Below are 27,652 nucleotides of genomic sequence, written 5' to 3' on the forward strand. Positions count from 1 at the left end.
AGGCTGTTACACAGAGAAACCCTGTCTTGTCTTGAAAAACAAAACAAAAGAACCCGAGTTTTCTAAAGGTATGGGGGGAAATGCTAAGAAACGAAGACTAAAGAAATTTTCCATTCTTAGTTAGCTTTACAAACAGAACATAATTAAAAATTCAATTCTGACAGAATACACATATAAGTTCCTCATCTGACAAGATGGAAAATACCTTGCATGTTGTATGTTACTTATATTCAATCCCTTAATAATTTATGCTATCTAAATATGGCATTCATAATTATTTTGCTGGTTTGGCATTTTTTTTTTCTGTGAATTTATGGTAATTATTTCTTCTAAAGATCATTAAGTGCAAATTTCATTGTTATGACTGTTTCATCACAGAGTTAAGATAATTGTTATTGAAAAGTCTGGATTGTTTGATGAAATTTTCTTAGTAATATGGAACACAAGTTTGTTCTAAAGCAAAACCACTAGCCCCTGGGCTGATACTGTGGGCAGGAGTAAGGGCACCATACACATTTTACTTCCAGAGGCGAGACCATGGACATGAGCACACCGAGTCACTGTGTCGATCGTTAACATTCCAAGTATATTATAGAACTTCCATTATGTAGATTAAAAAAAAAAAAACTCAAGTAGAAAAACAGAATGCCAAAATATGATGTTCAAATCATTCCAATATTCAAAAAGTTCAGTCCCCATTCAGAAACAGATAAACAGTATATTTATTAAATGAGTTAAGACAAATAAAACTTTACAAATAGACAAATAATAAAAGGCTCAGTGGTTAAAATAGATGGTAAGCATCATTAAAAGAAATCAACACCATCATGGTAGTATCTCGGTTGGCTTACACGTGGAAATGAAATTTTCAAAGAGCAATTTCACAGAAATGAAGCCAGGTTTTTTTTTTTTATCTTATAAACAAATCACCATTTCTTGGTTCAAAACTGATATCTGTTATGAAAAATGACTGTATCACATATTCGTAAGATGACCAGGAGTAACCCAGCGTCAAAGTGCAGCAAGTCTATTTACAACCACAAAAAAGGCAATGATGAGGAGAAAAGGATTTTTAAAAAATATACAAAGATTTAAAAACATTTGGGATGCAAAATCAAACAAGTTTTCTCTTTTGTTAAAGATAAAATGTGAATTACAGATGTTGATTTAGCTATACACTCTATAACGGGATCCAAGATCTTTAACAGCTTGCTTGCATTTTATTCCCCCCCTTACATAATGTTCTGGAAATCTCTAGTAGAAATTACAGCGTCTCAGAGAGAGAAAAACGCACACTGAGCGTGTCTTGCTATTACTTCATGGACGTCCTAAGACCCGTTTATGGACTGGAGGTGGTGTAAGAAGCCATTGCCTTGAGTTGATAAAAAGACCAGAAAGCTGGACACAAACCCTCCAAAGCACATGCAAGTCTAAATCTTGTGGTAATTACATTCATATTTAAGCATAACCAAAATAAAATAAAAAAAAAAAAAAGAAAACTGAAAACATTTCCCTTTTCTCTATTCCCTATGCCTTGCAGGCTTCTTCAGTGGATAGGGTCAATTTTTAGAGTAGAAAGGGTTCTTCGAGAGGAGTCTAGTCCCCCCACTCTTGCAGGGTGAGTCATTTCCCCCAAGATCATGCAGCACATTAATGGCAAAATCAAGACTAGGCACCCACTCTGGACGCCTGGTCTAAATATGCTTCCCAGCATATCATGCTACCTCTTTTTACAGTATGAGTAACTACAAATACCTGATGAGTAAATGTACAGTGGTAAATGCGACAGAGCCAGTACGTTCCTAAGACTTGCAGAGGATTACTGCAGGCAACTGATGGAGAGAAAAGATTCCTCCCACCCACCAAAAAAAAAAAAAAAAAAAAAGAAAAAAAAAATCGCGAGCACCATCAACTAGGTTTCTTTGCTGGGTCAGCATTCTTGGATGTCGCAGTCCTCGTATGCTTTATCAGCCTGAGGATGGTTTATCCGGTGAAATCTGCGCCCTGAAACAATACCAGTTTCAAAAGGGTGAAGACGCAGGGGAGACAAAGGGAGAAGGCAGACAGGAAAGAAGCAGAGAGCCCAGAAATTCAACTGACTCCGGGATGGGCATTTCCGCACATGGTTAATTATCACATCTGCGTATATTACGTTTAGAAGCTTTCATGTTTTCATGATTTATCATCTCCTTTCATCTAATGTTATTTGGCCACTTAATAAAAACAAGTGTGTCAGAGACAATGGCGGTCACGACTTTTTACAAAACGGTGACACTATTTTAGATAAAACTAGGTTCTATGAAGAATAGGGTAGGTGGCAAAACTGTGCTGTCTCAGCCTGACTCTATGAGGTGAGCAACAAAGAATTCAAACCGCACTTCGTGGGGCCATCACCAGCTTGAAATTTATTCCAATTGTAGGCAGAGGGAACAGACCGATGCATCACGCAGGCAGGACCGAGAATAGGGAGGTGAGCTGTCTTAAAACCACTGCCGTGTATTTATTTAATAAAAGGGCATATTCCTCTGTGTTTACAAACAAGTTCCAAAAACAAAAGGAAAACATGTATGCTTCTACCTATTAACCTTTTTCAAAATGCCAACAGCCCTGTCTGCTGTATGCAGGTCTCTAAGGAGTTCTTAGAAAAATCAATACAGTTTACTCACAGTTCACCAAGACATCACTGAACTAACAGATTTAGACAAAAACCAAAGGACTAAAGGTTCTCTTGTAGTTTGATAGTTTAATTTGATTGGCCTGAAATAACAAAAGCATTTCAAGCATCTTTCATTGTGTATTTGACGTCCGGCAATAAACAATCTAAATTCTGAACAAAAGGTTAATATTAGCAAGTTTTCAAAAAATTTAAAAATTAAACAGTTCTTTCAAAACCATTAAGTAGTAAATGTATTTAAGAAACTAATTAGGACAGATGCCATAACTTCATTAGAACACCACTGCTCATGTTTTTTTTTGTTGTTGTTGTTGTTTTTTTTTGTCTTGTTTTGTTTTCTTTTTTTGTTTTTTGTTTTTTAAACAAAGCATTAGTGTTATCTATTTGGCTATTAGTATTAGCAATTTATCTACAATATTTAACAAGATAAATTGTAGGCAAAAATTTAGTACAGTTTCAATAGAAACACCCCTTTTTTATTTCCTGAAAATACAGCAGTATTTGAAGGACTAATTTTTCTCTGCATTAGTTATAAGGAAGCTTCCCATCTATGAAGAAGAACAAAAAAAAAAGTATCTACAAACCTTGTAAACAGATCTGTATCATTTATAAACATAAATAATCCAAATTATTAACAGCCGACAGCAGAAATTAAAGTATTCATTCAATGATCCAGGGTTCTCTGTCTTGCCCAGCTTCACTCCTCCCTCTCTCCCATCAAGGACTGAGATAAACCACAGCTCTGCTAATACACCGTCAGGACCACGCCAGGTACCACGGATGATCCACAGGTCACGTATGCTGAGCTGTTCATCCGTCAGTTCATTTCTCCCACCCCCCAAAAAGCACCCTCAGTCTGGCAGAAAGCTTTGCATTTTTTTTTTAAAAAAATAAATCTACATTCGTACAAGTGTGTCTTCTGTTGAAGTCCAAAGACAAGAAATACTATCTTGTCCGTCACAATATGTGAAAAGACTCAGTTTCAATTTGTTTCTTTACAATGCAGCTAGTGTGTTAACATTCAGCTTACAATCAGAGTGATGTTTCCAAACTATGTAGTGGGCTTCCTGGGGATGAAGAGGTAGCAGACTTGTTCATCTCTACTGTAAGGTGAATTCCGCTGTCAACAGCATTGTTATTTTTGTTAGGAGAGGGTGGAGGGCTGGAGTTGCGTTTGGTAGGAGCATCATCTTCAGCATCAGTGTCGTCAATAAGAGGGATGTGAGGCTCTGAATCTTCTATCCTAAACTCAGGGTGTGTCATAAAGTTGTGGATTGAACTTCTTGATTCTGGCTTTTCTAACCCTTCATATAAAGAACTACGAAATGCATTCACCACTCGAATCTGTAAACAGCAGAAAACACAGAAAGATGTCAGAACACCAGCAGCTTAACTACAGTAATGGTTCACTTATGAGTTTGAATCCACAAACAGCTAGGTATGAGTGAATCATATTTGCATGTAATGCAGTGGAACTTGCAATACACTGTAAAAAAATGAATATTTTAGTAGGACACTACAGAACAACAAAACCACATACTCTAATTAAGAGGTATACATTCAAAGGAAAACTAACAAAATCTTATTGTCACTGGCTAAAAATTTAATAGCCATTGTGTAGAATTTTTTTTTCCCCTAAGACGACAAAAACAAAAAACAAAATGAGAACTTAGCCATACACAAGCTTAGTTGAATTATCTTTAAATCAAAAAGAACGTACTTCTCAAAACAACTCAAGTAAGCTAGACAAAGTCAAGCACAAAGGGTTACTGTTAATCATGCTAGGAATCGGGGTGTCACCAACCATGAAAAAGCCAGGCAAATATAAGCTGAATGCCACAATGAACTCACATCTGCCCCACTACTTCCGTAATTAAAAATGAAGACTAAAGACAAATCCAAATACGTATCTATAAAATGCTACTGAACGGCTATAAATATTTGAGTATATGCCATTTTTGTACACAAGTGTTAGTGGTTTTCTGTATAAGAGATTATAACTTAATCACTACAGTTTGCTGGAAAGAACAGATTACACACACACACACACACACACACACACACACACACACACACTCACCGTCTCTCACTCTCTCTGGGACTCTGAAAAATTCTCTGAGAAAAGGACACACAGTTTCAAAGTTTTCTACTAACTATTTAGACTTATGGCCTAGCAATTTACTTTTCTTCTTGGGTGTCTGCTGTATATAAGAAAGTAGGTTAAAGGGCAATCATGAAAATGTCGCTGTAGTGCCCACAAACCAGTGTCACTCAAAAAACACTTTCAAAGAAAAAAATCCATTCAGCTGAGCACTTACATTCGTTAAAAAATGTAAATATTTTCATAACATAAAAACGTTCACTTTTGTGTCAATTCTAATCATTTTAAGAATGAACTCATCATTTACTCATAAAGAGAAGTCACACCAGCATTTTAGAAGGAAACAGTCATCACTAAAATCATCTCAACATTGAAATGATGGTTAAGCACCATTCAAATATACATTCGAATGTGTGAATGTGTGTTTTAAAAATGTATGGCTAGGGTCATGTGCCCTTTCAAATGACCCTAACCGTTCCCCCCGTTTGTCTTTCCGGACTTAGCGTCCTCATCTGTAAGCCGTGTTAAGTCTAAATCGGCGGTTCTCAACCTGTGGGCTGCAACATCTTTGGGGGTGGTGTTGCATATCAGATATTTACATTATGATTCATTACAGCAGCAAAATTGCAGTTATGAAGTAGAAATAAAAAAATAATTGTATGGCCGGGGGTCACCACAACATGAGGAACTGTATTTAAAGGGTCGCAGCGTTAGGAAGGTTGAGAGCAACTAAGTGGTCTAAATTAACTCTGCCCTTTACAGAGAAAATAGAGATGGAAAATGAGTTTCAGGCTTCCACCTTCTAGAGGATCAGGAACTGTAATCAAATGGGATTCTTCAACAGTATGGTCCCTACACCTCGTAGGGTTGTTATAGGGTATGGTACAGTGTTAGCATAGACAAACAGTCCCAGGACCCTCAGACACTAATGTGCATATGCACCAATTGGGGGTCTTGGGAAAAAGGCAAATTCTGAGCCAGTAGAGGTCCGAGCTGACGTTGAGAAGCGTGGCCATGCCCACACACAAAACCAAACGTATCCTGCTAATATTATCTTGTGACTTGACTATGCTACTTTATAATTCTACTTCATTCATGCGTTGCTATTTCAATTTGACAGACGAACAGTAGTGAATACACTGTCAATTTTGTTTGTAACTGAAGAATATTGCCTATGATGCATTTTTAAGCTGAACTGATGCACAAATGGGAAAAGCCCAAGAACCCAAGCAATAGAAACAGCATAGAAACTTAGTCAAGGACCCTTCTTATAAACACACAGAGAACAAGGCAAAGCAAGCTCAAGTCAGAAGGCAAGCAACTGGCTGTCTACACAGGAACTTTACTTCATGCTACTAAGTTACAGGACAATATTCAGGTTGAAATGCTAAATTCATTCTTTAGTGTTCTAAATGTCATTTTCTGGTTCTCTTAGCTCAGTTTCAAATCACATGCTGCTGGGAACCATGCAGTATGAATATGCTTAAAGGCATATACTCAAACATTTATAGCAGTTTCAAAAGTGCTGAGCTACAATTTTATTCCCCACATTAGCTATAGAAGTTAACACAGAGACAAGCTCCCTGATTTCCTGTCTAGTCTTTGGTTGCAATTGCTCGGCTCTTGTCTAACCCTCTAAGAAATAAAACAACAACAAATGGTAACACTTGAGGTCTCAATCCACTTTACGAAAAGAAAGCTTTATGGAAGGCCTGAACAATGACTTTAAACATTAAGGAGAAAATGAGAAAACGTTAGGTGTGTGAAGTAGGAAATGTTAATTTCATGCACTTAGGAACACACACTCACACCCCACAGCAGTAGAAGCAGTAGAAGAGGAAAACACTACATGTGTAGGGGTAGAAATATTTGTTACATCATGATGCTGGCTGGCGATGGAGGGTTGTCGCCTTAGAGCCCCCTGAATGGAACTTCCACTCTGGAAAGCATTCACTACATCCATCTGCAAGGAATCAGAGATTGTGACAGCGTGCTGAGCAAGAGAGAGAGAGAACAAGAGAAAGGACCGTTCCATCTACCAACATTTACAACGTAAAGAAAAAGGCACTTTACAGAGCAGATAAACAGGCCGGAGTAGCATTTGGAGATGAAAGGGGCGGGGGGGGAAGCTTAGGGCGTATAAGAGACACTCCTTCATAATCAGTTAAGAGTTTCACCCAGTTCAGCCATCAGTAGGTTTCAAAAGAATAAATTTTGCGGGGTGGGAAGGCTGGAGAGGCAGTTCAATAGCACAGGTGGTCTGGACCTCTCCCCAGAGAGAATGCTTACTCCCGTCGGGTTTCCTACCTCTCTACCAGACCCATACCTGTGTTTGGATTCTGTTCAGACCTCTAAACCACAAGATCTGGCCACGCCGCAACTCCCTTTCGGCATGATCGATCTCTTCAACATCCTCGGCTAACTCCTCCTCGGGTATTTCTTCCTTTTGTGTTCCATGACCAGCTTCTTTTAGGAATTTTAAACGGCTAGTTGGAATTGTTGAAATAAGCTATAACACAGGGGAAAGATCTTAAGGTGTTATTAAAAACTGCAGGAGTATCCACTTATTTTCACTAGTGAAGCAATGAGATCTTGGTGATCAGACTTCAGAACAGAAATCACTCAGTTACAGAAAAGACCCAAGTTCACAAGGCAAAATGTTTTCTGAATACAAGTTAAGTTGATGGTATTTCTCATATTTTAAATTAGACATTCATGACATTAAATTGTACAACCATATTTTACTGTGTCTATATGCATAAAATCTCCACCTGAACTCATTATTAATTACATTTACTTCAAGTAAAATGAAATGGCGTGTGGTCTTACTGGATGCAAAACAAGCTTGTAATCCACTATTGCTATAAAAATTCAACAAGTAAAAGAGTAAGAATTCAGGAAATCTTTAAGGTTATACTGAAATAGTTCAGGTTACTATTTTTATAAAACTTAGCTATCTAAATTAAATCAACACTGATCGATAACAGCAATACATAACAATAGATGCCTCCACAAACACGAGCATTATCAGAAACATCAATACTACATATTAGCGTTTGAGCGTTAACAGGCAATACCTATGAAGTAGAGTTTACCAAAGGGAAATGAAGCTACATTCAGACACAGAACAGCCTGGAGAACTTCCCCTCCTGCCATATGAGTTCACAGAGGTAAAACAGGATCGAATTTGTGAAGCAACCTGCTCATGAAATGGTTAAGATTCCAGGTCTCCCTGGCACCAAAGTCAGGGCTTTTTTTTTTTTTTTTTTTCATAAGAATCACACATTTGAAATCAACAAGACAAAATCAATGTAAGCCTGCTGCTGCTGGCTCTGTATGTATGCAGCACTGAGTTTTTCTTCTTGAAATTAGCCAAGTTTTTAGGTTGTAGCCTTGTGCTCTGCCTACCAGAGAACATTGTGAAATAATTAGAATGGCAATCAAGAAAGAAATGTGGACCAATTAGGGATCACCAAGAAAGAGATTTTTTTAAGATAATAAAAACCATGTAGAATCCAGAAACACAACTACGAAAAACATAAAACCCAAGTTTGGTTGATCTGCAGAAGGACAATGAATGAGCTCACACAAGTTATATATATATCCGCTAACACGCGACCCTGTACTCATGGACACGTCAGTACCGATTGTCAGGAGCTTGCTTGAGACTAGTAACAACAGCCTGCTGGTGAACACTGCGTACGTCAGGACCACTCATCTCTCAAAGAACAGCATGCAGCAGTAGGTAAGACGACTATCCGCAAAACTGAGGCAGATCCGACTTTCCTGGCCTTTTCATTGATAGACAACTGTTAAAACTACTGCAGTGCCTTAAAATCCCGTTTTGTGGCTCGGGTTTTTCAGGTACCCACTCACTATGTAAGGCTCAAAATTTCTCCCAGGCTTTACAAGATATTAAATTCTACAGCAAAGCAATGAAGCATGCATATCCTGAAAATATGAAGGCAGGTGGTAAAGGCACAGGCATGACCACGCTAACCCGTCATAGACACGCCATGGTTGTAACGGCAACAAGTTCCTCTAAAACCTTAAAAACAATGAAAGTCCAATGAGCGTAATAAACAAGAGCCACCTTGGAAGAGCCACTTAGGAAAGGGACGAATCCCATGTCACTCGAGTTCCCTTTTGTAACTCAAGTGGTAACTAGAACAAGTAACAGAAATGGTTGAAAGTTAAAAAAAAAAAAAATTACTTTAGGTTTTAACAAAAACAGTGAGATTTTTACCTGGCCCCAGAGTAAGGTCCCCATTCCCAGGAATATTGACCACAGCCACTGTTCTATTGAAAGTTCTGAGCAGCTGAAAGGTTTCCCACCAAACTGCACAATTAGTATCTGGAGGAATAATCAAGAGTAAATTTATTTAAATGACAACTAAAATAAAGCAAAATCTCTGCCCCACGTTTTAAATAGCTAGAGTAAATTACGCTTCCTGAAAATAAAAATCACATGACCAAAAGAATACCTTCATGTTCTTTCCTATATTTATCCCAAATAACTACATTCTTTGGTGTGCTTTCAATAGTTTAAGCCTTTCATGGAAGGTAGTGTTTTGTGGGCAGTACCACATGCCATGGGGACACATGTGGACAGAATATGCCACCTGGTTTCTTTCCTACACAGCAATCACTCCTTGTCGACATTTAGATGTTAACCAACTACGCATGCTCTGTAATAGAAAAAAAGCAACCCGGCGAAGCTAGGAAGTGTGTGTTAGCTCTGCTAGTGTGTTCCACAGCAAGAGTAAAGTCCAATGACATACATACAGAAAAGTCACACTACGATGCTTGTGATTCCTTCCTGATCCTTAGTGTTCTACAGTAGTATACCTGGGAACAGTTAAGTCAGCAGCAAAATATTCACCTTTGTCTGAGTATGACAATTCTCTCTGATATAAGGAAGTAGCTGTGAAATATTGAAATTTAAAAAAGGTAATTTTGGTACTGAACAGTCATTACCTTTTTTATATTTTTAAAAAGCATTACCAATTTCATGCTTTGCACTTATTTGTTAATTTCATTGCTTTTTTAATGTCAAGAATATTTGTCTATTTGTCCAGATAGAGTCGTCACTGGTTTGCTAGAAGCCTAGCATGATAGCTGATATTATATATATTATAACCATTAAAACTGATTTGGTTATGAGGTCTGCATTTTCATAAAGGAATGACAGTGAAAGTTTTTCTTTTGTAAACGAAGAAAACAGGGAATGGGAAAATGTTCAGTGTTTCTAGTTTTTTTTAAAATTGAAAGTTTTATCTTTGGGTGTTTTTTTTTTTTTTTTTTTTTTTGGTATAATGAGGTGTGAAGGGAAGGCATTAAAATACTGGGACAACCAATAATTATGTGACTGGCTGATTTGGTCTCATTAAAAATAATTCTCTACTTTATAGCCGAAAGAAATAAAGCTGTTTGCTGAGGCAGCTGTGGAACTGACGTTTGAGAAAGCTAGAGAGAAGTCGCCATAGTTTTCAGAATATACCTGAAAGGAACATGAAGCTGGACAGACATCACAAGTTCATATACAGAAGCTCCCTCCTGGCTGGACTCATCTGCAGAACTAAGTACCTGTGTGTTGACTATGTTTCTTATAATCTAAACCATCCTTGCCATGTACTCACCTGGACCACAAAGGTGCCTAACACAATGGTACAGAAGATGGCATTATTAAAGATTCCTTCAAACACGTTTCTTTCACCATGAATTTTCCGGGCATTTATTTCATTGAAAAGCTGCATCAGCACAAAGGTATTGAACACAATAGTGTAATGTTCGGAGGGGGGAGCGTGCAGAGGAGCATTCCTTCCACTGTCGATATCAAAAAACTTCTCTCCTGAAATGAAAAGTCACCAAAATTTTGCAACTATCACTGAAAGAGCGTAACATGTTTCAATGAAGTGCATCATCACAAAGCTTGGCCAGTCTCAGGGCTGGCATGGAGCCTGGGATTATCTGGTGCAGGTTTAGTTTTACAGATAAGGACAGTGAAACCCCCTAGCATTATGGGGACAAGTCAAGATCACAGATCTAGGAGTGGTGGAGCCTGGATAAAAGCTAAGCCTCTACCTACTTCCCCCAGCATCTCATCACTCTCCCCAAACGGAGTAGGCAACATGAAAAGCAAGTAAAAATTTAAGGTATGTGGAGGCAGGAACAGAACTGAGGCTTCCGAAAATTCTGTCACACTATACTGAGTGACAGTAATGTGTTAAGAGAAACAGTTTAACTGAAACTTGCTCACAGTGAACTCTTACCAGCAAATAAGAGCGTAAAAACCACTACGAGTTGGTAGAATGCATGACCCAAAATATTCTTCATCATTGTGCGTGAGATGAGAGGCTTATTTCTACCATAAGGCTTCCGAAGCAGGAGTGACTCGGTAGGAGGTTCCGTTGCCAGGGCCAGGGAAGCCAGGGTGTCCATGATGAGGTTGACCCACAGCATCTGTACCGCCTTAAGTGGTGAATCCTGGAAAAGACAGGCTTCCTAATACACATTCACAACTGGGCAGGGAGGCAGCGACTTTCAGGAAGCCTTTAGGGTTACAGAGACTTAAGGAACAAAACAGATTACACTTTATGTTAATTAGCCTACAATATAAAGCATCTTACTTAAATACTTAAGCACTTTAAAAAGGCAGAGCATAAAATTTTGGCTTTGAAATAAATAGTAACAGTCACCTACTTGAGTAATACAAGCGCCCGTGAAAGCAACAATCACTGCTACTACATTAACAGTAAGCTGGAACTGAAGGAACTTTGAGATGCTGTCATAGACATTTCGTCCCCACATAACTGCTTTAACAATGCTTGTAAAGTTGTCATCTGTGAGAATAATATCAGATGCTTCTTTAGCCACATCAGTTCCAGCAATGCCCTGTTAAAAAAGTCTGTGAATTAGACTAGACGTTTAAAAAAATAACTTCACATATGCAAACGTGCACCATTATTCTTAATAAAAAAATAATCACACTTATGCTAACAGAAGATAGTACTGTCATTTTAAGATGCCACCGAGGAAGACATTCAGGCTGAGAAGACATCGTACATCAAGAATGAGGCATGAGAAGCAAGATGCAAATGGTGTTGCAAATAAAGGGAGGCCTCTTCCCCAGCCATGCAAAAAGTGTATTAAAAATACTAAGAGAAAAAGAGTGGACATGAAGGTGGGGGGCGGGGAGGCATGTTGGAGGGATCGGAGAAGTAAGAGAGGTGAAATGGAGGAGGTGGATATGATTATTATACACCGTACATACGTATGACTTCTCAAATTTAAAATATTACTGTAAAATTTTAGAAAATATTAAAAGTGACTAAATGTGAGGGAAAGGAATGTTTGCAAGAAAACCAAAGGGACTGGAAGCACATGATGAATGGCAAGTAACTCAGGAGACCGAAGGAATCTGAAGCTTAGGCCATCAGTAGGGAAAGCGGAGATGAGTCTTTCTTCCCCGCTACAGAATTCCTATAAGGCCCTGCACACTTAGAAACGGATGAAATGAGAGACGCTCTTGAAGACCTGAAGACACTGAAGAAGCCATGAGAAGCCTCAGACTAGTAACATTGTCAACAGTAGAATGGGTAGATTAACAGACTATGGGTTCATAAAAACGAGTTAACTATACTTATAAACATCCCAGATAACTTTCATATACTGGTGTTGAACCAAAGATGGACACAATGCATGTAACTTTGTATAGTTTAAAACAGGCAGAAGCAATGAGCTCCAGGAGTCACAGAGTCACAGGACAAGGGAACTAGATCTCAGAGCTCTCTCAAATTCATATCTCTAGGCAGGCTGTCACTGCTACTCCATGGCCAGATTCAAGCAGGTCAAGGGGTGGGGCAGAGGGATACTAAGGTAAAACTGCTAAGATCACCAACTGTCTCTGAGTCACTGCAAAGAGACTCTGGGAATGAGTGTGTGCCAAGTATGTTAAAAATTAAGGAAAAAAATTAAGTGGACATCAACAAAAAAATAATTTGTAGGGAATACGAAAAGTTGTACAAAAAAAGGGAAAAATAATTGTAGGGGATCATGAGGCCTGGGATGGAATGGCACTGTTACAAGAAAGACTGAAGACTGATCTAACCCAAATGATGACGTAGTACTACTGGAAGAACGGCAGGACAGGGGGAGCATGAATGTCCATGGAGAGAATGTGGTACTGTGCCTGTGTTCAGTGTTGAATCCTCATCTTCCTGGAAAAGCCAGTAGTCAATGCTTTGTATGGTGACAAAGCACAGGAGTCATATGGTTTATACGTATGGGGGGGAAAATAGCTAAAATAGTCGTTTCCTTTTGGAAGTCAAAAAATAAGGTGAAAGAGATGGCATGTGGTAGGAGCATTTGACACCAAACTTTAAAGCTGTTACAGACACTGTACTACGGCTCAGCAGGAAAAGCCGAAATGGAGCTTGACTCCAAGCATTCCGTTAGAAGCAACTATGATCTAAATTTTCAGTCTCTAGGTCTCCCTCTTAGCTTTACTCTCTCAATTCCAGCCATTTTTATAGGTTGTAAATGCAAATCTCTTCATGTCTTTGCTCAAATCCTTACCAATTTGATAGTTATAAACGGTTAATTGGTATTCAAAGAAAACTTAATTCCACAGACAACTATGGTTGGGAAAACTTTGGATCAAAACAGACAAGAGTTTTTAGTGAGTCTCCCAGTGTGACACAAAAACACACAGACCTAAACAGATTCATACTCTACCAGAAGTCAAGTTTTAGCAAAAAACGGTTACAAGACCAAGCCAACCAAGCAGTTATTCCTTCCCTTTACTTTTAAAGTCAATTTCATTTTTTAAATTTAATTTTAAGTTGTGCAAAAACCCACTACCCATACAGCTTGTGGACTGCATTTCTTTTTTTTTTGTTTTTACGGGTTGTTTTGCTAACAATTATCTAAAACTCACAATGTCCGTCTTATGCCCAAGTTTTGAGGACAAAAATCATTTGTTCTATGGATCTAGTTTTGCCATCCTGGTTAGCTATCAGGGTCACAGCAGCAGTGAGTCTGGTAAGTGCTGTGGTACAACCACTGGTGGCCGTGACGTTCCTCAAAGGAACTATGCTGCTTGCTTAAAGCACAAGGCAGAATCTGAAGCATCCCTTGGCCCACTTCTGGAATTCTTCCCCAGATTTCAACATTTCACGTCAATACAGCGTCTAGACAGGGGTAGGGTGAGTCTCTTTGGAAACTTTGCTTTTTCTTGAGGGGAAATCTACTCATATATTTCCTCTTACCATCTCTCTTAATTAAATCCTACTATGAGTCTTCTTTTAAATCTCTATTTTAGCAAAGTACTGAGGACAATTATGCACGTACACACTAGTGCACAGAAACATCTTCATACCTGGAACCCTTAGTGCCAGGCTTTTTTTTCAGAATTCAATGTCTCTTATACTTTAGGAGAAGGAGGCAAATTTAGCACCCCTGTAAAAAATTAATATTTCTACAATGGCCATGGACAGTCACATTATGCGGAACAAGTAGCTCTTCAGAAGAGATTTTTGTAGTCCAATGTAAAACTTTCCAGTCCAGTGCAAAAAATAAAGACTAGGCTGTATGTATATTAAACAAAAACATTCAGATATCCAGTAATTTTCTGGTTACGTTTTGGATTTGACAATTAGGATTATGGACTATTATTTTCTAAAAATAAGACAAAGAGTGAAGAAAACACTTTAGTTGAGGAACAAGCACCCCACCCCCGCCCCCTTTAAAGCAACTCTCTGGTATGTAGACTCTAGCCTGACAGACTATGTAAGGCATCAAAGTAGAAGGGCATACCGCAGAGGGTGAAGGGCCAGCAAGAGGGAGGGGGGTGAGTAAGAGGGCAATGGCTATGTGTGAATATGAGCAAAGCACGCTGTATGCACGTGTGAGGATGCCATAATGAAACACATTTTCACACACAGGAGACTGCATGTCTCTTATAAAATGATGACACTCAAGTATCCTTTAAAAGCTGTGAGGTCACCATTGTGATCCGCTTGTTTTAAGTAGGTGGTTCTAAGAGTCAGGTGAGTTGACACACGTTTCAATGTTTTGCAGAGCACCCAGCAAATGTGTACTGTTAACAATTGGCCAGAGAAATCATCTTCTAGCCAGACTTCAAAGTATCTAATAGAGCGAGCATATAAAACAGACGGATCAACTCACTCCGGGTTATCCTTTCTCTCTTAAACTAGTTTCGAGAAACGCTGTTTAAAATCAGCAGTCATTCTGGCAACAGATAAGCAGACCGCCCAGCTAGCCCACTGGACAGAGACACGCGAGTAAGCAGCAGGTTCCTACCATTGCAAATCCGACGTCTGCTTTCTTTAGTGCGGGGCCGTCATTTGTACCGTCACCAGTTACGGCCACAACCTGACGTTGCTCGGAGACAGTGCTGTCAATTATACCTTGAACAGAAGGAGACGTTTGTGCTATGAAAAACCCTCTGAACGAATAAGGTGATCCCGTGGACTATCCCGACTAGTCCGTCTCATAGACTCAAAGTCAAAAAAATACACTTAAGCAGACATAAAAGTATAAACTACTTAGCCATGGAGCGAAGATCAATTCTAGAAACTAAAGTTCTACTGAAGTAGTAATCATGCAAGATCAACCTAACTGTCCAAAGATATCAGAAGGAAATATATCTCCATTTTACTAGAAAACTGCTCTCTGTGACTCCATTTAATATTCAGGGTTTGTTTTAACGTAAGGAAGCAGAACGCGCTTCTGTGTTAAGAAACGTGAGACAGAGAACAACTGACTTACCTTTAACCAGTGTATGTTTGTCGGTGGGAGAGGATCTTGCGAGGACTCGAAGCTTTGGCCAAATCTTGTCTATCCTCTCTTGTTCGATCTGTAAAGTTTTATCCAAGTTAAAATGTGCCAAAACTAGTCTTATAATTCCAAGTTAGCTACCTGCTATGTTTACCAGTGGTTCTTTATTATGGTCCAAAGAGTACTAGAAACTCCTTGGAACGTCTAATTGCATTCTTGGGCAGGGCCTCGGGTCAAACAATAAATACTCTTGAGTGGGGCATGTCAATCTGTGTTTTAACAAGCTGTCTTAGTGGCTCTGATTCATGTACAGGTTTAAAAACCACTGCTCTCTACACTTTAAGGTCAAATCTTGACAAATCCCGCACTGCCTATGAAAATGCACTTCCTTAGCATGAGAACTGAGGATGGAGGGTCTCCTGACTTCCTCTCCACATCAGCTCTTCCAGCCCACCTTGTTACTCTTGGTAGTAGGTAGTACAGTATTTACGAAAGTAGTCTGGACATGCCTAACTCCTTTCGTAAAGCATTCTTGCAACACACAAGCCCTTTCAGAACCACTGTTCCTATCTCCTAGACCACAAGATGGTTTTGCTTCTGAACAGCATTACTGATGTATAGCGCCTAACAGAGAATGTATATTCAATATGTATTGGCTGAAGAAATTACTAATACACTAAGCATATCAATTTAAAACTTAAAAAAATTCTTACCTCTCCTTTCTCATTTCGTATTCTTCGGTTAAAATCTTTACCTTCTAAGCAAAGGAAATCTTCCCCTGGGTGTAAAATACCACATTTGGTAGCAATAGCTCGAGCAGTATTAATATTATCACCAGTGACCATGCGCACAGTAATTCCAGCTCTCTGGCACTTCTTTATTGCCTCTGGTACCTGATTTACACAGGGAAGAAAAATTCATAGGACAGAAAATTATTTCCAAAGAATAACGTCTCACTGAACAAGTATGACCTCCCAAGCCCACAACTGACAACTTTATCTCAATCACTGCCAATGATGTCTTCTTTTCTAGTACCGCCGGCCATTTTCAGCTGCCACCCTTACTGCAGATACGAACTTCCCAATGTTACTGAAAGCCTCGTTTCCCTCTGGAAACCATCAGGCAATTCTTATGTGCTAGTTGTCAACGATTCAGGTTTCCTGCCCAGGGGACACCAGGGTAAAATGCTTACTTACAAATGGCTCCCTTCGATTTCCCTTTCTCCTAATCCAGTGATGCTCCACCTGAGGGTCGATATCAGGTATCCTGCCTCTTAGATATTCGCATTACAGTTCATAATAGCAGCGAAGTTAAAGTTATGAAGTAGCCACAGAAATAACTCTATGGGTAGGGGTCCCAACTGTATTAAAGGGTGGCAGCGTTAGGGAGTTGAGAGTCAGCAGTATCCTAGGCCATCTTCTGTCTACCTCCAAACCATTTATGAGCTAAGGACTTTAAACACACACCCTTCCTTTACACTCTGAGAGCTATCTGTATTCAAGGTTCCGTCTACAAAGTGGGCATCACAATTTGGTACGGTATGCTTTCCAAACTAACCTGGGAGTCAACTCTAATTCCTCTACCATTTCCTCCCTATGCTTCCATTAAGGCCCAACGAGTCGTAACAGATTCTGTCTCAAGCTTCTCCTGAGTCAGTTCTAGCCCCGGGGCTTATTGCAACAGCTTTAACTGCTGCCCTCGTCTCTCTCTGTTGCTTCTTCTTTAGAATGTCTGATGCACTGTACGGTAGAATTCTTTTTCACATGGCAACACGTGTTAAAAATACGCTGTGACTCCTCAGCTGTTACACACAGAGCTCAGAGCTCTCAGTACTAAGAGTAACAGATGGCCTCAGGAGAGTTCTCGAGATTTACCGAAACTTTTCTCTACTACATATGGACGGACGTGGCCGTGTGTGTGTTTCTGCTACTGTAGTTTGCTCAGAAAAGCCTTTCCTGTTCCTCTGGACAGAGAACCCGTACAGACCCTCCTAGAGCAGAGGCTGCAAATTCAGATGGCTTCGGGGCCATGCAGACGGCAGCAATGAAGGAAATATGCTGATAGAGACACACCCAAGGGAAAAAACAAAACAAAACAAAAAAAAAGCTTAATCAAAGTGTTACTCAGCTCTCACCGGGTTTGGTTTTTTTATGGGAGAATGAAGACAGCCTATGCCAACGCAATTTACGATTTCAAGAGAAAGGAGAAACTCTCCTGTGTGTGATCTCTCTACGTTCCACACGTCGCATACATACATGCAGAAGGAGGAGTACTAAATTAGTCCCGAGAGCTGCCTGCCTATGACCACTCCAAGTCCAGTTTAAATATAACTTCTCTGGAGCTCCACTGAATTAGCTACCCAGATAAACTTGGCCTTCATCTTATTATTAAATATCTCTATTATTGGCTACTCCAACATATTACGGATATTTGTTTCTTCATGTCCTCTGCAAGTCTGTTTCTCAAGGCAGGACCTTTACTTTATCTCTAATTTAGCAATTTCTGTCATTTATTTACATGTTTAAGTATCTGGTAAGTAATCAGAGCTTAGTATTTATTGTGCTTCTGACTTTAATGTCTCTGAAGAAACAGTTACCACAGGGATGCTTTTCAAGGGTGGTACAAAGAGCAGGGTATCTGATAGTCTTATAACACATAAATAATTAGGAACAACTTAAATATGTATCTAAGTTTAAAGGTTTATATTGTTTTCACTTCCCTGCCAACTCTTAGTTATCTATACCACTGGAGGGGAGCCTTCTCTACACTTCCTGGAGCTAATGTTTACTGGGTGCCATAGGAGGTCCTAGTGATGCTTAGGTTATTGATTTTTTAATCAAGAACTGATTTATGAAATACCGGCCAGTTGTTTAAATATCATGTACCCCCCTGACATCTCATACAAGCTCAAGACACACTTTAGGTCAAACAGCTAAGCAAAATCTCTGACTGGAAACTTATCTGGGATCATTTAGACAGGGAGGACAGTATGGAGATGCTGGGACTGGTTTAAAACTATGTAGGGGTTGTATTTAGGAAGGGCACAGTTGGTCACCACAACTTGGGAGTTTAAAAGGTAGGGGGAATGGTGAGATGCAGGCCAGTCAATATTTAATTATAATGAGCTAAGAAGAATAGTTTTTGGTTTTTTTTTAAGTTCTAGGTAGGTAAATGTAGACACAGACATCAGACAAGTGCCTGGCACCACAGGATGCAGGATGGGGGGAAGAGGGAATGGGTACCAGTGACTTCTGAGCTTTTGTCTCAGGTGGTCAAACTACTCTGTGATTGGCTGTGATGACATCAGCCTAACTATCAGGAAGCAAAGGACGCACCACTAGACCACACAAGGTTTCTCTGGCTATACATCTTCCCCAGGATATCTCTTTTTGCCTCGCAATTTCGCCAGCCTAGACTATTTTGTTGGCTTCTAGGTCCAAAAGCCTACTTGACACACACAGGCTGTCTCATACACTTCACCAGGGCCAAAACACCAGCACGCTCAAACCTAACCTATTCACTCATCCCCATGAGCCTACCTCTGAAGTCATCTTTCACATTCCCTGTCAGAACTGTGGTCCAAGTACTGACGGAGACTGGTGAAAAAATTCCACTGGGTGTTCCGCTTCCCTTTCTCTCTTTCCAGTCTTCAAAATGGTATTTTAGCACACAAACACTGCTACAGTATCGAAACTGTTAGAAGAACTCAGAGGCCTTACAGTTTAGTTAGGCCGTGGATAATCTCATCTCCTGCTTCTTTACACTCAGCACCACACTGGCTTCCTTTCCATCTTCCTCTGTACAGAGCTCAGTGCGGGTTTTCTCGCCTCCTGCAGTCCCCTGTACTTTTTGCTGTCTGCCTGGGTAATGGCTGTTCTTCGTTGTCAATCTGACTACATCCGAATTAACTAAAGCCCAAGCGGTTGGGTCACAGTGAGGGATAGTTTCTTAATTAAACCAAAGTGGAGAGACCCACTTTTTTTTTTTTTTTAAGATTTATTTATTTATTATGTATACAGAAGAGGGCGCCAGATCTCATTACAGATGGTTGTGAGCTACCATGTGGGTGCTGGGAATTGAACTCAGGACCTCTGGAAGAGCAGTCGGTGCTCTTAACCTCTGAGCCATCTCTCTAGCCCCTGAGACCCACTTTCAATCTGGATCTTCAGGTGGGAAGACCCACCTTTAATCTGGGCCACACCGTCCGCTGCCAGCCCACCCAAAGGACACAGAACTAGGAAGCCTGTTCCTTTCGCCTGCTTCCTCTCCCCACTCTCACTGGCCAGTCCCTTCCTTCACGGGCATTAGAGCCTACTTCTCCAGGATTCTGGTGTACATGAACACCAGCTGAGATATCCAGTCTCATGGACTGAACAACTCCTGAATTCTCCCACTGGTAGACGGTCACTGTTGGACTAGCTGGACCACACTCTGTATGTAAGCCAGTCTAATAAATGTCCTTTCTATAGACATATAGATTCATTCTGTAAGTTCTGTTCCTCTAGAGAGCCCTGACTAATATAGTCTGGAATGTTCTTCTTGTGGCTATTTATATGCCTGGCTCGTAGTATGCCACCATATTTCACTTGAGCTCAAATTCTTAATATAGTCTTCCTCAATTATCTTATTTTATTACGCCGTGCAGCTCCTTTACAATCCTTTCGCTCTTACGAGAGTCCACGTCATGTCACATTCCCATTTGCGTCACCATAGCTGCCCCCTTTCCCATTTCAATGACACAGGTTATGAGCGCAGGGATCATCACTGTTCCTCACAAAGCCTTTCTCCCCTTCCCACGGGCACACTGTCCAGGCATCCATCTCTGTACTAGGTGGGGGTATTTTCTTCCAGCATGTACGTCCTCTGACTATTTTGCTCACTGAAGTCAGTATTTCCTGTTCTCAGTTGCCCAGTATTAAGGGTTGAATAAATTACTCAGTATAATCATTGAACAAAAGGATTTTTTTGCTTTGTGCCTTCTTGGCCTAGACGTACTCACTGTGTTCCCAAAGCTGCCTGTCCTACCTTCTTTAGTTCATTATGCCCTGGGACTCAAGACAAGTAATCAACCTTCAAGAAGTCTTATTTGAACCCTACAGTGAGGAATACAGTCTGATAATCTTTTTAACTTCTGTTTTAGAGTCAGAGCTAGGATCTGAACACATCATGTCTAAGTTTCCCACACATCTCAGTATTTTCCTGTCAAATCAGAGTAATTAATATTACAACCACCAGGTAAGCACTACATGAAGTTATATGTGAACTGCTCAGAAAAAAAACTTAATAAAAAAGATGCTACTGCTTTAGATTGGGTTGATACCCCTGGGTCTCCAATTACACAACATGCTCTGTATACAACTGGCAACGGACTAACATTAAGTACAGTGTCCACTGTCACCCAAGATTCTGACTTCTTTGAAGCTGGGGACCAGATTTCTAAATTCTTTCTGTCTCTAGTACCTAGAAGAGGGTCTGGGATACACTTCAAAACCAAAAGCCAGCAAGGAAACAAAAATTTCAATTCATTTAAAAGGCAAAGTCTAATGTTCTCTGCTAGCAGATATGGGAGATGTTTAAATGTAAGTCAAGTTAACAATTCGGTTCTCCAGTTGTATTAATCCCACCTCAAGAACATGATAGAGATACACAGCCAGTGGCTTTTGTACTGAGAGAAACGGAGACATTTCTGTCTTCCCTGAAAGCTCTGCTGGACAGAGTCCTGGTCTGCAGGACGAAGGCTAACCACTTAATGACATTCATTATTAAGTTAAACGTCAATTGAAAAAGGCACAGTTAAGGTTCTGTGCTAGGTTACAGTGCCATAACCACACAGGATACCAGGGAAGTTGTCTCACTGAATAGCAGCAAGAGTAACAAATGCTATTTTACTATTGGTCCATTATTATTCCACTCATTTTTGGTTCACAGAGAGTAAAAAATCACGAACATCAGGAGCTGTACTGGAAGACCGGTTTAAGGTTAATGCCCAGATCCACTACAGCACAAGATTCTACACATGCTGAACAGGAGATTTCACCACCTCAGGCCTCACAGGATCTTCAATCCCCACAACAGCAATACAAGTCAGGCCGGTGACGACATCATTCTCGTTGTCCCACTCTGGCTCGGGCTCTCCCGCTGGGAAATCTCTGAATGCCAGACAGATGGTTCTCAGGCCTTCCGATGCCATGGGTTCAATCACCGTTTTCACAATATCATCACGGTCCCTGGGTCTGAATACTTTGGCCTCACCATTCGCACTCAAGATTTTGAAACACCTAAAAGGAAACAATGAATCCAAACATCCATAATTAACAAAAGTAAGAGCTGACGCCATCCAAGCGAACTGCAAGGCAAAGGACATCGTGGGGTCTGACAGCTGGAGGTGAGGGAATCTCAAACTGTGCATTTTGTAGACTTGTTGACTCTCCCCCAGACTAAACAGTTCTCACCTGGTTCTTAACCAGTTACCACAGATAGTCTCTAGATTTTCTTTTTTTGGAAATGCTATTTTTTAAAAACATTTTCACAAAGATTCCCAAGTAGTCACACAAAATATTTTCTCCTTTTAAATAGACAGCGTAAGTTCAAATCAACTCCTTACCTGTGAGGTTATTTTATCACCTATACTGTTTTAACCACAAAAGAAAACAAAAAAGAGAATCTTTTTGTTAAAATATCGAAGTAGGCATTCTATTAGGGAAAGATTACATCAAAATAGTTTAATTTTTAGTGAGACTAGCCCCAAGATTCCCCCTAGTACACAGTCAAGTCACATCTTCTATACTTCTCTTTGGTGATGCCCTTCTGTGTGTTTCCACGGAGGTGTCTGTCAGAGCCACACTTTCTGTTCGACTGCTTCCTAAGGCTCTCCATCAGCGCTGAAGTGTTCTGCCCGACCTTTGAACCTCAGTGCACAGCACAGAAGGCTGCCTGCTCCCTACCTGTGCGAGTGCCATCAACATTACCACACTTGCTTCTTCATCCCCAAAGTACTGTCATCTCCTCAGCCCCACATTTCGCTTCTCTCAGCGGTCATGTGTTCATTCCTTTGGATTCTGTGCTACTTCCTCCTCGGGGCTCTCACCTCCCTTCCAGAGCTACTGTGGAATAGCCACAGCTGTTCCATCCATCCCTGGCATCAGACTCCTTTCACCCTGGCCTGGAATCAGTTCCTGTCTCAAGTCACAGCTTTCTTGTTTCTGTCTTTTAAAGGAGGTTTCACTATGTAGTCCAGGCTGGTGTCTAATTTCTAATCCCCATGACTTTCAAATGCTAGGATACGCATTTATACGCATACACCCCACCCCCATGTCTAGCTGACAGTCACAGAACTTCGATGAAAAATGCTTTAATGGTATTACCTGGTTTATTCATTCTTACCTGCCCAGTCTAACACTCAAGTCTTTAATCAGAGTATAAACATCACTGTGAGTTACTGTTTGCTTACTACACATCAACCTCCACGGGAGAAATTTACAGGCTTGGCTTTGCTGCTGGTTGCCACCCCCTTTTCGAATGGAGAATGGAAAGTAAGGAGAAAAAATTCTGCCTCAGATTTCAAAGCTAATTAGTTGCAAGGACAGAGTCAATGCCTGACTGATTTTGATTTAAAAACCAAAAAAAACAAAAAAAAACCCTCCTTTGCCATTTATCCGTTACCAAGCACGCCAGGGATACAACAGATTTCTAACCTGTCACACTGAAATCACATAACTAAGTATGCTATGGATGTGAGAAAGTCGTTTGTAATCTAGGTCTCACAAAACCTTCTCACTTCCTGCTTAACTATACAAGACGTTTTCCAGTACAACTGTATCCTGTCACCTTGAAGTCCTCACTAACTCATCCCCAAACCCGTTTTAAATGCTACATCTCTGCTAAAAGCTTGTGTCTGGATGAGGGGTGCCAGTTCAAGGACACCTAGGTCAGATTCCCCAGCACTGCATAACCAGGAATGGGGACAAATGCCTGTAATCCCAGCACTTGGGAGGGGGGAGCAAAAGGGGTACAGACTGAGATACATGAGATTCTTTCTCAAAACAAAACCTAAGACAAGACAGTAAGATAACTTTATCAATTTACCAAAAGCTGCTTTTAAAAATGTACTTAGTCTCTTAAGGCTATTAAGACTATAATGTGTCAGGTGCTCATTAAAATAAGATTAAATTATAAACCATACACAAGCAATTTAACAATAGAAACATTTAAAATGTTTTAAAGGAACTCCAAATTTCCAAAATTGCTCTGATGTTTTTCTGATACTTCTCTATTTCTCTATTAGAATAAAAGAAATCAAAGTAATTTTAATAGCTGTAATAACATAAATGGGGAATTATATGTTTCTACATGGATTTCTACATGGAATGTTAACTTTGAAACTATGGAACTATAAAAGGACAAAGAAACAAAGATTATATATAAAATATATAAAAGAGGTTATACTTAAAAGACAGTGCAGCAGCATAAATATAAACTTCCCTTTGATACAAATGGGGATTTTTCAGTGAGTGGTAGTGACGCACGCCTTTAATCCCAGCACACAGGAGGCAGAGGCAGGAGAGTCGTTGAGTTCGAGGCCAGCCTGGTCTACAGAGTGAGTTCCATGACAGCCAGGGCTACAAAGAGAAACCCTGTCCCGAAAAAAACTTGAATGAATGAATGAATGAATGAATGAATAAATGAATGAATAAATCCAAAACCCAAACAAACAAAAAAACAAAAGGGGATTTTTTTAAAGATTGTATAAAAATAATGGAATCAACATCTATTAAAAAAACTGAAACACTTAAGTTTACCTTACTTAAACTACCACACTAAATGTAAGAGGCTTATTTTCCCTAGAGCAAAATGCTGAGAAATTAGAAGCTAGAGTGTGAGAGGCAGAACCCAGTGGGCAACTCTCTGGATACCAGAAGTATGCTCCAAAGCTCTGTGATGCTATCAGATGCACGATGCTCACAAAGAACGTTAACAATACACAGAGGTATTCCATATCCAACAGTCGGCTTGTTCCTCCAAGCACCCCATGCTTACTTTTTCAGCATGATCTCAGATGCACCCTTGCTGAAGATGCGGTAACTTCCATCTGAATTTTTCAGGACTGTACTCATGGACTTCCTAACAGAATTGAAGGTGTAGACTTTGTACAGTGCTTCTTCCGGTATTTCATTTCTAACATCTTGATAATCCCGTTTTAAATCCAAGAGAAATCCCAACAAGGCACATTCTGTTTTATTACCCACATGACGAGGTAATCCACCCTCTTTCTCTGGGGGCTGTAAAAGAATAAGGGTTAGAAGCTAGCATGATCTTGCTTCCCTATTAAAAATTCAACTTAATGTAAAACAGGATATAGTTTCTGAAACAAAGATGACGTAGAAACTGTCTTCTAATATGAGAATTTCAAAGAAGGGCATAGGTAAGGTAGAAAGGGGTTTGGGGAAGGGTGACATGGGTTCCATCTCAGTCCAGATACTTGCTGGTCAAGTGAATGCCTAGAAGTCAAGCTTTCCAGCTACTCTGGTGGTGGCTTCAGTAGCTCTAAAGAGGAGTACTTATGAGCTTACAATTAAATGACATAAGATGCACCTATCATTTACTTAACTCCCCGTACACAATACGACTTCAATTCCTTTTCCCGTTTTCACTGAATATTTACATATTAAGTAACTCAAAATAAAGTCCGTATTTATAACTATAGAAAATAAAAACTCAAGACTTTCTGCTAGTAAATGGCAAGACTAGGTCCAGAACCAGGATCTCCTACCTCTCATCCACCCACCCATGTTTTTCATCCACCAACTTGCGGTGTAACTTTTGCCCAACGATTTAACAAATCACTAGACAATAAAAAAGTCAAACACACGGGTTATACTTTCTGTTTAAATAAAATTTTCAAGCTTGCAAAGTTGAGAATCCCTGAATGAAGCTCTCAGAGAATCCATGGTTCCTTCGTGAGCCTTTAAAGGGTCTAAAGACAGCTTTATGGGTAGGAAGTAGTGAAAAAAACATCCCAACAAGCACACGTTTGCTACTGATAGCAGATCCCACGATTGCTTTTAAATTGACACTGGATGTTCGACCATGAGACAGCCAGGTAGGCAGGTCTGTTACACAGTCAACCGAGTCACAGTCATTTCATAGGATGAATCCGTTGGCTGGGAGTAGCACGGTGGTGGGACACTGACTTCACAGACACGAGGCCCCGCGTTCTATACCCACCACGGCAAACGACAGTAAAAGTGAGAACGTAGCCTGGCGTTCTGACGGTAAGACTTCATCGTTTCTGAATACCAGTAATTAAAGATTAAAAAAAAAAGAAAAGTACAAGTGTGGGCTAGAAGATGGCTTTGGGGTTACGGTACTTGTATACACCTAGAGGCCCGAGTTTGATTCCTGGAGCACAAGTAAACTGAGAAAGAGGGACCACTTCCAAAAAGTTATCCCCTGACCTCCAGAGGGGCTCCATGGCATTTGTGCCCATAGAAATACCGTGCACACAAACCCAGCAATAATAATAAACAAGTAAATAGCTCTTGGAGTAATCCTATTATAAACAGTCACCTTCATGCATGTAAATTAAAGGAATCTTACCAGTATTTTTGATGTATAAGCACAATTCACAGAAATTCCTGTTACTAGATAGGACAGAATATTCGGAGGAATAGCTTCTGGTTCAGGAACCTTTTTGTAATGCTGTTCATTTATGTAAGCTTGAACAACTGTCATTCTGTTCATTGTCAGTGTTCCCGTTTTATCTGAACAGATCGCTGTAGCATTCCCCATGGTCTCACAAGCATCCAGATGCCTCACTAAATTATTATCCTTCATCATTTTCTACAGCGACAAAAAACAAAACCAAACCAACAATCTCAAACAGTTGAACTACACAGAAAGACAGTCATCTCATTACATTACAACGGTAAAGTCAATTAATGCAAACACAGCTTAAAAAGTGTCAGTCTAACACTGGAAGGACTTTAAAATATTTGACCCATTCAAATAAGCCAATACTACTAGCATTGAATGGTTTCAACCATGTTACTGATGCATTACATAATCTAACAGAGATCTCAGCGTCTATACTTTTACATACTACATGCCTGGGATATGCTTAGTGAAATGTCTTACAACAGTCCAGGTACAGTGGTAATTATGGTAATGTAAGATAAAGGACTAAGTCTCATTTAGTACGAAATAAAGGGTGGTGGGAGGAGGGAGGACAGGGGAATCTGTGGTTGATATGTAAAATAAATAGAAAATCTCTTAATAAAAAAACCATACAAGTAAAAAAAAAAAAGTATGAAATAAAAAGACCCCTTAGCAATTCCCAACAAAAACATAGCTTTACTAAGACAAAGAGAAAAATCTGTGGTGGGGGTTGTTTCCTCCCCTTTTAAAAGCTGAGTTAACATTCAAAGACATGACTGAGTCACATGCATCCAATCCAAATGCTAGACATTTTCATCCTTAGGATCAAAGTGGACGTCACTACTTTCATTTGTAACCAAAGAGGATAGTTTCAAAGATGCCAAGAGTTTTCACAATAGTTGAAAGACATTTAAGTTAAAACTTTCTCTCTCTCTTACACACACACACACACACACACACACACACACACACACACACACAGAATAAGGCAGATGAGCACCGACAGGTAGGTGAGCAAGGGCCAGCATGAGCGGGACCTTTGAGGGCCACAGGAAGGGAGGCAGAGGGCTTGACACATGATGCATCTATCTGAGTTGTTTCTGGAACTATAACCCTGCCCACAAGTGAGGAGACTATGGTGTAGGAACAGAAAAGTAGAAACAGGTGGCCTCAGGAACTGGGCCCTAGGAAAATATCCTGGCTCCTGTGCCCTATACTAAACAGTGCATACCCTGGCCTCAATTTCACAGATGGGGGAGAGGGGGTGATAAGACCTCGCAAGGCTGCGGCTCTCCATGAAGTGAGCAGGTCTCTGTGCACAGAAATAGTGGAATCACTGCTTGCATTTTTAAGGGGACGGAAACCCTCCACTTTCCAGACCAGAAAAGGATGCACCGGTGTGCATTTTCTATGCCAGCCAAGGC

General features: G+C 40.1%; 1 protein-coding gene across 1 annotated transcript in view; it reads right to left on the reverse strand.

Moving 5' to 3' along the window:
* Positions 1-698: 698 nt before the first annotated feature.
* Atp2b1 (ATPase plasma membrane Ca2+ transporting 1) overlaps positions 699-27,652 on the reverse strand; it is a 116,181-nt gene continuing 89,227 nt past the window's right edge. The window contains exons 10-22 of the mRNA XM_059245667.1: positions 26,172-26,414; positions 24,612-24,853; positions 21,616-21,853; positions 16,289-16,468; positions 15,567-15,654; positions 15,099-15,205; positions 11,478-11,669; positions 11,048-11,261; positions 10,415-10,626; positions 9,022-9,129; positions 7,102-7,284; positions 6,625-6,738; positions 699-4,018 (exon numbers count right to left, since the gene is read on the reverse strand). Of these exons, the coding sequence (XP_059101650.1) occupies positions 3,707-4,018; positions 6,625-6,738; positions 7,102-7,284; positions 9,022-9,129; positions 10,415-10,626; positions 11,048-11,261; positions 11,478-11,669; positions 15,099-15,205; positions 15,567-15,654; positions 16,289-16,468; positions 21,616-21,853; positions 24,612-24,853; positions 26,172-26,414 (2,433 nt within the window). The 3' untranslated portion in view covers positions 699-3,706. The remainder of the gene's footprint in view (positions 4,019-6,624; positions 6,739-7,101; positions 7,285-9,021; positions 9,130-10,414; positions 10,627-11,047; positions 11,262-11,477; positions 11,670-15,098; positions 15,206-15,566; positions 15,655-16,288; positions 16,469-21,615; positions 21,854-24,611; positions 24,854-26,171; positions 26,415-27,652) is intronic.

Source organism: Peromyscus eremicus, chromosome 18, assembly GCF_949786415.1.
Source record: "Peromyscus eremicus chromosome 18, PerEre_H2_v1, whole genome shotgun sequence".
Taxonomy (NCBI): domain Eukaryota; kingdom Metazoa; phylum Chordata; class Mammalia; order Rodentia; family Cricetidae; genus Peromyscus; species Peromyscus eremicus.